Here is a 10385-nt window from a genome sequence, read left to right as displayed (position 1 = left end):
CGTAGAGTGTATGCTGGACACATCTTACAGCACTCCAGCATGACTACAGAATGACTACCTGAGAGAATCAGCTTTGCATCACCATTAATTGATGAACTTGCCACACCTCCTAATTTCAAGGGATTTAATTACACATCCAGTTTGCACTGACCAGCCTAGTTTCACTTCCCCCAAGCAGCAATCTATTAAATTACTTTCACCTCCAAGGATTCTGTCATCTGACTTCTGGCCTCACAGGACTCTCCTGACCCAATGCCACTTTCACTCCACATGGTAACAGATTGCTACCATTCTCTAAAGTAAGTTAGCATGTCAGCCAGTGAAGTGATGAAACACACATCAAAACTACTAACTGCAATGTTAGACTTCATGTCTAAAGATAATAAATGTTCTGAAGGTCTAAGTGGATGGACTTTTGATGTGTTGGACCGGGGTCAATCCCTGTCCCTCAGGAGCAGCTGTGGTATGAGCCCCAACTTCTAAACCAGCTTTCAGGCTGGAGACTATTCTATACTCTTGGACTCATGGCTACATGTTTTTCTTTTTGTCTGTAACTTCCTTGGAAGTTTCCCACTAACTGCCTTCGCCACTCTGAGGGGAATATAGCATCCAATCCAACTGAGAACTTGGGTCCATTATCATCACCCCTCAGTTATCAATGCAAATGTACAGCTTGCCATTCTTAATTTTACTCCACCTTGTCACATGCCATCTCTTTTCATTAAAAATCACAACATTGAATTCTGTGTTCATGCCTTTATTAGTTTGGATGATCAGCCCACCTGCCTTACTATGAGTTCAGGCATTCATCCCTGCATGCACCAGGAATTGTTAATCCCATTCCCAATTTAGAAAGATAGCAGAGGCAGTTTATTTTAACAAGCATGCAAAAATTAAAGTAGTAAAATTAAAATTAATGGCTCTCTTTCAGATAAAGAAAAATATTAGGATAAAGTCAACCATCTTTAGGAAGAAAAAATTTAAACACTGGCTCGTTTTTTTTAAAACTCCTGGCCAAATGTATTTTCCTTTAATTGATAATCAAAACCAGGTCTTATTTACAGGAGCTTTAATTTTAATGCATCATGGACCTCTGGTTGGTTTTATTTAAGGGTTAAAACATATTATCATCTCAGTCTTTGGTGTCCATAGTCATTTTATCTCTGCTTATGTTTAATTGCTGTATGACTTACATACAACTCTCTACCTACTTATAGCATTACTCACTATTTCATTAATATGGGTAATGCATAATATGAAAATAATAAAATTAAAGTTCAATAAAATTTGTGATGAAAGAAAAATGGTGCCCAATAGTCCTTTTTCTGTATCTTTATTCTTCTATCTGTTTCATCATTGAAACCTTACTGTCAATGTTAAGGTACTTATTACAAAGGCCAAATGCCTTCTATTTGATTCTGTCATCAGTAACTCTGGTTTTTTTGTTTGTTTGTTTTTTTGGTGATTGCAGCTCTCTCATTTATTGCTCAATGTGGAAACTGAAATATACTTGGAGTAAGGAGCACTTAAAGGAAGCCAGGAACCGAGCTCTCGCAGGCTTATTTGAAGGATGCTCTCACCACCCTGCCCTTGATGGGCTGCGGGGGGCGCCAATTCCCCACCAGGGGCACCGGGGGTTCATTCTCTGCGCTGGACAGGAGGGTGCGCAGCTTGGCCATCTGCAAGGAGCAAGAGAAGGTGGTCAACTCCACATCAGACCAAGAGGACACAAGATGTGTGAGACAGAGGTATAAACTGATGATTTTTAAACAAGACAAGCAACCCACAATACCTGCCCACTGTGTTCAGTCCAGTTACTGGGTGACCCATTTTCAGTGATATAGGCCTTCTATTTTTGTGTAAAAACAGTTTTGTTTTGTTTTTTATACAGGACTGACATGAACTCTCATCAAAGACTTTTCCTCCTGAATTCTGAAACAAGTCTTTCATTTAAGGGTTCAGTATGGAGTATATACCTCATGTAGGAGGGAGGACATTGTCAGTGCCAATAATACATGTAAATAAATGGGCTTCATTAGCTTCAATTATGAAGTCAATTTTTTTAAAGGGCAGAAAGCAATGACACTCATGCTACATTTTAAATTTTCAGATCTAATTTTTTTCTTAAGGGAGAATTTAGGAACTTCTTATCAGTAATGCTATATTCCTTTACAAAAATATTTTTAGCTTTTCTCCTTAAGATAATTCCATTCCCCTTTTTAAACATTTATACCAGTGAACCTGATGGTTAAACCTGATTTGTTGATAAAAACGACCATGTGTACTTGAGTCCACATGTGGCAGAAAGAGAGAAGCAGCTGAGAGACACTGAGAAACTGACTTCGTTCTTCGACATTCCCCATTGAGGGCTGAGTCTTGGTGCTGTCCACCCGCTTTAATCCGTTCTTCTTCATGTCCCTGCCCATTCCTCTTCTCCAAATCTTTTCTTGAGAATGTCTTTAATAATGTTGCCAGGACATTTTTTGGATGAATAGTAAGAAGGGAGGACTGAGCAGGAGGTCAGAGGTACTGGAAGCAGACAGACCAGAGATGGATTCTCCATTTCTGCACTTGACTGTGTGATCATGAGAAAATTACTCACCTTTTTCAAGTCTCAACTTACTTACTTGTAAGACAGGAGAAAGAAAATACACCTCATAGGATGACAAATCCCTCCTGTTAGCACCCTTCTCCCCAGACCTGGAGCTGCCCTCCCATTTCCTAACTGGGATTCTGTACTTGGTTGCCCCAAATTAACAAAGACTAACTGGTGTTAATCAATACCTTTAAGTGTTTTTAGAGTATAAACTTGGTCATTATTCAGCATCATAACCCCCTTGAAACAATTTGTGTTATCCTGTTACCCTTAGGAAATCAAGTATTAGGAAGTTGAACAAGCTGACTGTAACTGCCAGGGCCAACTATAAGCTACTCATGTGGAGCTACTCTGTGAGCTTCCATGAGGCAGCTGGATGCTTTCAATTTAGCATCTATTTCCACAGAGCCAGCCAGCGATGAGTCTTGTGTGTGGCTCACCTGGTCAGAGCTCACGGTTATAGGCTCTTTGAGCAGGAGCCACACGATGCACTCCTCACAGGGCGGTGTGGTGAAGGAGCCATGGTAGCTCCAGTAGTCGCGGCAGGTGGGGAACAGGCAGGACGGGTCAAAGTTTGTGAAGGGTGCCTCTTTGCCCTGCAGATCAGGTGGACAGGTAAGGTGGACAGGAGAGGTAAGTGGGTGCTCTGAGTATTCACACCGCCCTCCCCAAGGCCCTCACCATGATATTTGTCAGAATAAATTCCAAGGTAATAGAGAAAAATGGAACTTTTAAACAAAGTGCATGCCTTTCAGAAAAAAAGGGCAAAGAGGGAAGTGGGCCTGTGTGGTCTGACTTTATCTGGGACAGTCACTGTAAGATTTTATTCTTTTTTATCTGTCTCTAGAACTGTAATTCTACCTCTTCTCAACAAAAAGGAAAAACATACCTAAACCGCAAAAGAAATGATTCAGATCAGTTAATTCTTTTGGTCTTAATGATAAAAACAGGCTCACAATTTTATTTTATACTGAATACTTACTTTCTATTGTGATAAAATGTACTCGTATTTGATTAGAATAGTCCCAAAGACGATTAAAATGAGTCTGTTAATTAGAAGAGTCTGTGGTTAGAGTGAAAAAATATATAGGTCCTGCCCAGGAGAGAAAGGGCAACACCAGGAGCCAAACATGTTACCTCTGCAAATGTGTGTGTCCACCTGGTGTGTGTGTGTGCATGGGCTATGTGTATGTTGTATATGTGTGCATATGGTGTGTGAGTTGCTGTGATGTGTGTGTGTGTGGTGTGTGCATGTGTGTACACATGGTATTTGTGCATAGTGTGTGCATGTAGTATATGTTGTGATGTGGTGTGTGTACATGTGTGTATGTGGTGTGTGTGTGTGTGTGTTGGCAGATGACCACTCTCATTTACTTTACTAAGACAGTAATTATCTGACAGACTGACAGTGAGCATTAAATAAGCTATGTGTGCAAAATTTCTTTAAAAGCTATAAACATATAAATATACTGGCATTTATTTGTAATATGTGTACTTAGCATATCCATCAAACTTAGTAACAGACTTTAGGTAAAAGAAATACACTTGAAATATAAAAAGAAGAAATTGACAGACCTTGCTTTCTGATCTTAGGGGGAAAGTGAATATTTTTTACCTTTGTCTTAATTTTGTCCAGTGCATCAAGAAGCAGCTGGAACTCACCCTTCTCACGTCCTATCTGTAAGAATATACAAAGCCAATAATTACATTCTTCCCTTCTCCATAATTTGGTATTGTCTTAATAGCCAATTTTGATCCATCCGCCTGCAACCAGTGTTTATAAATCTTCCAGGAAATCGTGTACTAAGCAAAAACATAAGTTTATTTCCCTCCCCAAATTTTAGAGTATATATTTTCTGAACTAAACTTGGACTCCAGGCATCTGAAATACAGGACCACAAAATTACATGTTGATCTGCTTCTTGGCAAAGTCATTCTATTTTTTTTAAATAGAGTTAAAACTAGGATGGACTCAATGTATCTAAAACTAAACTTACGGTCTTTTCACTCAGACCCACTCCTCTTCCTGTTGTGTTGGGTTGAAGCAGGGAAATGACCAAGTGAATTAAGAGTGTAAGACAAATTATGTCATTCAAAGAGAAAGAAGCTAAATTTTCATCCCTGGCTTAAAATCTAGATTATGTTACCAGTAAATTCTTGTGCTGATGATACTAAGTCCTTTTTAAACCGATGCTGGCTCAACAACACACATATTCCCTGTGCTGTCTTAACTGGGACCATGAGTGTGGTGGCCACCCTAAGCCACAGAGATGTGCAGCCAGGCCCTGGGCATCAGTGTCCCCAGCATCAGCTTTGCTGGTTTCCAGGGCAATGGGGATGAATAGCGGGAAAGGATAGTGGGCCCTGCCCTGACCAACACCATAACGAGCGTCTTCAAAGACTTGTCCCTAGTCCACCTATACACTTGGATTCATCTATAGAGCCACATCTTGAGAAATATTGCAAAAGGTACACTTTTAAGGGAAGCAAACATTTTGAGCTGATCAAAGGAGGGAGTGAAACCCACGCTATCCTAAGCGTGGGTAAGGAAGTCAATTTGGAAATGAAGACCATTGTCAATTTTTACCTTACCTTCAGGAAAATGCCAACCACTGCTGTTCCATCAGGTTGCTTCAGAGCTTCCCCAAACGTGTTGTACTTTGGGTTCCAGTGAACCAAATGCAGCTGAAAACACAGAATGCAGGTTAGGAGGTAAATTCCTAGCATGAGGAAACAAGCATCAAACTATTCACAAGAAACCCAATAATTATTCAGTCTAAGGTTACTGAATGCTTTCATAGAAGTTGACAGAATTCTAAATATTAAATGTAATATTTTGGTGACATTTTTAATGGTTTTAAATGTATATAAAATTAGGATAACTAGATTTAGGACTTTGTATTAAATAATTAATAAAAATTGAACTTTGAATTCAAAGATTTGGTATAGTTTTGTGTAACATTATTCCCTTTTCTGACCCAGTGAAACAGAGAGCTGTAAACAGGAATCTGCTAACATCCTAAAGTCACAATTAATTGGATAGTAGGGGAGAAAAAAGAAGGGAACATGAACATTTTTGTATCTACCTCCTTTTTGCAGCCAGTGGTAACCTCATTCTATTTAGAACATAGGCACCAATTAAATTAGCCCAAGGCCCATATTGAGCTGCACAGAATGGCAAGAGAATACTCTCATTCATAACAATTAAAACTATTCTATTCAAAATCAAAGTGTGAGATAACCCCATGCACAGAGGTTAAACTACAAAACTTGCCCACATTTGTAAGAAACATACTAAAAACTTTGCCCAACAGTGGGGAGACATTTAGAGGCATTCACAATAGTCAGTCTATCCTGCCACTTGCTCTACATATGGGCTGTGGAGAAATGGGATAACCACAGGGAAATATTTGAGTTCTTCCAAAGTTAGTTTAACAACAATTCGGCTGTCTAAAAATTGTGCATGGTTCCTGTGCTGACTGGAGACTGTCTGAGGAAAGAGTGGGGTGGGAAATGGCATGATGCTCACCTCTTGAGCACTTGTCACCTCTTATAGACTTGGCTTAATGCAGAGATCATGCAGGAGGCTGGTGCTAATTCCTTGGAATTTGGTGTCTTGATCTGAGCTACAAATCATGCTTTTTTTTAATGGGTGAACTGAGACAAAGTGTAGTACTTGCTCATATTAAAATTTGTGTGTATCTAAATGTGTGGTTAATTATATGTATATATAATCACATACACACACACATATGCACACCCTTCATTAAGAGACAGGAACATGAGCATTAGCCAGAATTACTGAATGCTGCTTTTAAAGCACCATGTTCTTTAAAAACAGAGGTAGCTTAGAGTACTGAACAAAATAACGAACTCAGATGCCAGTCTGCATAAAGCAGAGCCCCAGGTCCAGCACTCCTTGGCTGGGTGACTTGTTATGTAACTTGTCTATGCCCCAGTTTCTTCACTTGTACCCTGCCTTGTAGAGTTGCTCAGAGGATCAAACAAGTTAACTCTTATAAGCACTTAGTAAGTGTTAGTTACCTTTATCTTTTCAGTCCCTTCAGGGCCCTGGTCTTTTTTTCCTTTTCTATTCAGCTGCTATTCAAGTTCTTAAAATCACCTCAAAAGCCTTCCCTCATGGTGCTGATTTTTCTGCCCTCCCTTAACTGCCTAGCCTAGAATGTTGGGCAGCTTCAGCTCAGGCTGAAATGACTATAGCTTCTTTCACAATTACAGGCTTGATGCAGGAGTGGTAGATGCAGCTTCATGGCTTTTCTGTTCTCACTGTGTGAGTCCCAGAGTGAGTGACAATTGTGAGTCCTACCTCCGCTGCATACTTGACTCCATCCACAGTGTGCTCGGAGCCGTGATCATCAGAGGAGCCCCAGTGCAGGTGGAACTGGCGGAGCCGGTAGGGTCCACTGAGAGGACCACCCCTCAGCACTGTGATTCAGAGAAGATGTGTCAGCAGTGTACTCACCCCTCTTCCTGAGCCCCACTTTGAACACGTACTCTGATGAACAAGGCATGATGGGCAAACGGGTGGGCCACACTGGCCCATTTCTCATAAAAGAAAGTCTTGGGATCCATCAAAGACAATGGTGTCTCTCTTCTGTCTTGTTTGCTCATTTTATTACTTTAAAATATCAACTTAACATTGTTGAAAATAAAAGTAAAACAACAGGTGGGCAATAAAGATGTAGAAAACTGAAGTGTGGGTTGGTTGTGTGGTGCAGTGGGAAGATGTGAATCACAGTCGAGAGCCAGACAGATGTAGGTTTCAGACATTGTCCACCCCTCACTGGCTGTGTGCCCTCAGGCAGGTTGCTAAACTTCTTTGAACTCGTTTTCACATCTCTATGAAGGTGATAATAATTCTAACCTTTCCAAGCTGCTCTGAGGATTAAATGAGATTAAGGACTTTTAACGGTTCATCACAGTGCCCAGCATCGCAAGTCCTGAGCAAATGTGAATTCTATCTCTGCATCTTGTGTCCAACTACACTTTGCTTTAAAACTCCAAGCAAGAGCTTTTGCCCACATCTAATTAGACTATGTCTGTTCAGATGAGATAAAATGGGAAAGTCAGAAGTTTCCCAGGCAATCAATCAATGTGGACAGCTAAACTAGATAATTCTTGGTAGCAAGAATTTGAGCTCATTGTTCTAATACCTCAAACCTGTAACTTAATTTGGTTTCACATAATTCAGCCTGGGGAGTGATTTAGAGGTTGAAATATTTCTTAAAGGGTATTGGAAACTATCCAGAAACCTTAAAATCAAGATTTAGCAGTATAAGCTAGATCAAAATAGAATTCAGTTCTAGAAGGAACTGACTACCTATTGGTGCTGAAGTGTCCCACTAAAACCACAGTATACACACGCCTGAAACAAGAGAGTGAGGCTCAAATGAACTTCGTCATGTAGAAATGAGTTGTTTGATTTATTGCATTTTCCTGTCCAGCTACTAGGAACAGTCATTATTGCATGAGCCAATTTATTAGGATGAATTGTATGATTTTTGCTTACCACAATGGCATTTTCATGTGGCCCAACTTAATAGATACTGTTTAATTTTGTTGTTATCCTTCAAAATGGAACTTGATTTAAATAGAGAAGTGAGATTACTGCTTAAGAAAATATAAATTTCTATGATATTCCTGACTTGGAATTATGACTCTATTATTCTTTATGACAACATCACTGAGAATATTCATTTATGTACATCAATAAGAATAATTTTAACCATTTTTTACAAACATGATTATAAGATGTATTATTGTACGTCAAGCACCAAAATATTCAAGGAAGATTCTCGCCTTATGTACAGTATAAGAATGCATTTCCAATTCAACTATGTTTATTTCACTTATTTGCTTAATAGTGTAGGTAAAATAGAGAGTTTTTTAAAACATGTGATTTCTCATTTTCCCACACACACAAATCATTACCCAAGAAGAAATTGTCAAATATTTCAAAAACACTCACCAAAAGGATTAATCAGATAAACCTAATTAAGCATTAAGGATAAGTCTTCTTGCCTTTAATTAATACAATGGCTCTGTTCTTTTCCCAGGACTGGTCCCCACCATACACCAGAGGAAGGACAGCCCACTTTGTTTCTTTGTTATGTCCCTTGTCTTATAGAATGGAATCTGCTAAACTTGGGAAGGAGCCTTGGGTGCGGGCCATCAGAGCCTGGCAAACATTCAGCACTCACTTATGCTCACTGTGACCACTTGCCTACCCATCTCCATTTCAGGTGTGCATGCAACTTTTTCCCTGGGCATGAGCCATGCTGCAGCAACAGAGTGAGAAAGGCTAGGGGAACACATCCCTCTTCAGTGCATGCATGTAATTCTTCATGACCGGAGCAAAATAAAAAAAAACATCATTTCCATTTTTCTCCCCTAATTCTGTAACTGTGTCATAAGTTACATTTTGCCTGTACCGACTGTTGAAACCTCCGTGTGCTCTACCTAAGGGTCATACTTACTTGAGCGATCAAAAGTATCATCAAACACAACCCTGCAGGTCTTCCCATTGTTCAGGATGGTCTTGCAAGAGCCAGGGTCATAAGAAGCTGACCATGGCAGCAGAGAAGGGTCATACTTAATGTCCTTAGTATGCAGCTCGATGGGTGACTGGTTGTCTCCCTTGGCAATTGGGTAAAGTTCATGCCAGTGGTCAGGACCTAGGACATCAAGTTGAGGGGATTTATTAATTTGGTGGCACAATCCAAACCCTCTTTCTAGTTGATTAACCCAGCAATGACCATGGAAGGTCTTGGATTTCAGATGGGGCAATCCAAGGCTCAGCATGTGAGTGTGTGAAACCAGTGTGTTACTAGTATACCTGAAGACTCTATTGAACTCCTTGCCTTCCCTCTGCTTGCTCAAGAATATGGCCTCAAAGTCTTCTTTTTGAAATGGACTTCACCCCCTACTTTGACCAAAGCCATCTTCTCTCATCCAGCTGGAATAAAAACACTGACCACAGGTGATTTTCAGAGTATCGCCCTGTCCCAGAGGTAACCTGTTGTAGGCAGAGCAGGGACTCCTATACCTGCACCAGGCTCAGAGAGGTGAATGCTGCCCAGTGCCCGAGCTTTTAGGGACACTCAGAACTCGACCCCTAAGGTCTGACTCTAGAGGCAGTGTGGTCTTGTCAAGTTACCCAGCCTCTCTGAGCCCTGTTATCCCTTAAAGTAATAGCAGCTCTACACGAGGGAGAACTGCCAGGACGAAGGGAAAGGGTCAGCAGCTTTGGCACTTGGTAAGTGTGCAGTGAATGTCCCATCCGACCCCTCCCACCACGTTTTCTGGAGTTGCCTACCTTCTGTGCAGTGCAGTGCACCTTAGGCACGTCGGGGACTCACTCACCATTGTGGCTGGCGTAGCCCCACTCCTTGGCCATGGTCGTCCTCTCGAAGGTTGGCTCCTGACTTCTCTCTGTGCAGAGTCCCTGCGCAAGCCGCGCCTTTTATCCACATCCCCACACCCTGCATGGCCTTATTAGGTCAGCGTGGGGGCGGGGGGCTAAGCTGGCTGGAGTGGTATTCGGGAGGCGGTGTGGGGGAAGCCAGTGAATGCCAAGGGCTGTCCGGCTGCCTGGTGGGGTGGGCGGAGGTCCCCCATGCCACCTCCCTCCTGTCCCTTCCCCTGGAGCTGCGGCGCCTTTCTCTTGGTCCCCCTTGCCACCCCTCTCCATGCATTTGGGGGAGACAGAGTGTCTCAGTCGTACTCAGCTGACACCTAAGACCCCTAGCGACGCTGGCAGCCGCGCTGG

General features: G+C 41.5%; 1 protein-coding gene across 1 annotated transcript; it reads right to left on the bottom strand.

The window, feature by feature from the left end:
• Positions 1–741: 741 nt before the first annotated feature.
• On the bottom strand, positions 742–10062 carry CA3 (carbonic anhydrase 3). The gene is made up of 7 exons (XM_090283787.1): positions 9980–10062; positions 9094–9291; positions 6924–7042; positions 5189–5281; positions 4212–4274; positions 3037–3192; positions 742–1679 (listed from the first exon to the last, which is right to left on the bottom strand). Exons 1-7 carry the CDS (start codon positions 10011–10013, stop codon positions 1560–1562), a joined length of 783 nt encoding a protein of 260 aa, XP_090139913.1. The 5' UTR covers positions 10014–10062; the 3' UTR covers positions 742–1559.
• Positions 10063–10385: the final 323 nt, after the last annotated feature.

The sequence above is a fragment of the Furipterus horrens genome, unplaced genomic scaffold, assembly GCF_987537825.1.
Source record: "Furipterus horrens unplaced genomic scaffold, mFurHor1.1.pri manual_scaffold_7, whole genome shotgun sequence".
In the NCBI taxonomy this organism is placed as follows: domain Eukaryota; kingdom Metazoa; phylum Chordata; class Mammalia; order Chiroptera; family Furipteridae; genus Furipterus; species Furipterus horrens.
The sequence above is the reverse complement of the archived record's forward strand: the minus strand, read 5'-3'. Positions and strand labels throughout refer to the sequence as shown.

What these genes read in the sequence shown, in the direction of transcription:
- CA3 (XM_090283787.1), bottom strand. Translation starts at nt 10,013, where the DNA reads ATGGCCAAGGAGTGGGGCTACGCCAGCCACAATG. An exon ending in GGGCTACGCCAGCCACAATG is followed by an intron (nt 9,292 to 9,979) that starts GTGAGTGAGTCC and finishes TTGATGTCCTAG; the next exon opens with GTCCTGACCACTGGCATGAA. An exon ending in TGGACAAAATTAAGACAAAG is followed by an intron (nt 3,193 to 4,211) that starts GTAAAAAATATT and finishes CCTGATCTGCAG; the next exon opens with GGCAAAGAGGCACCCTTCAC.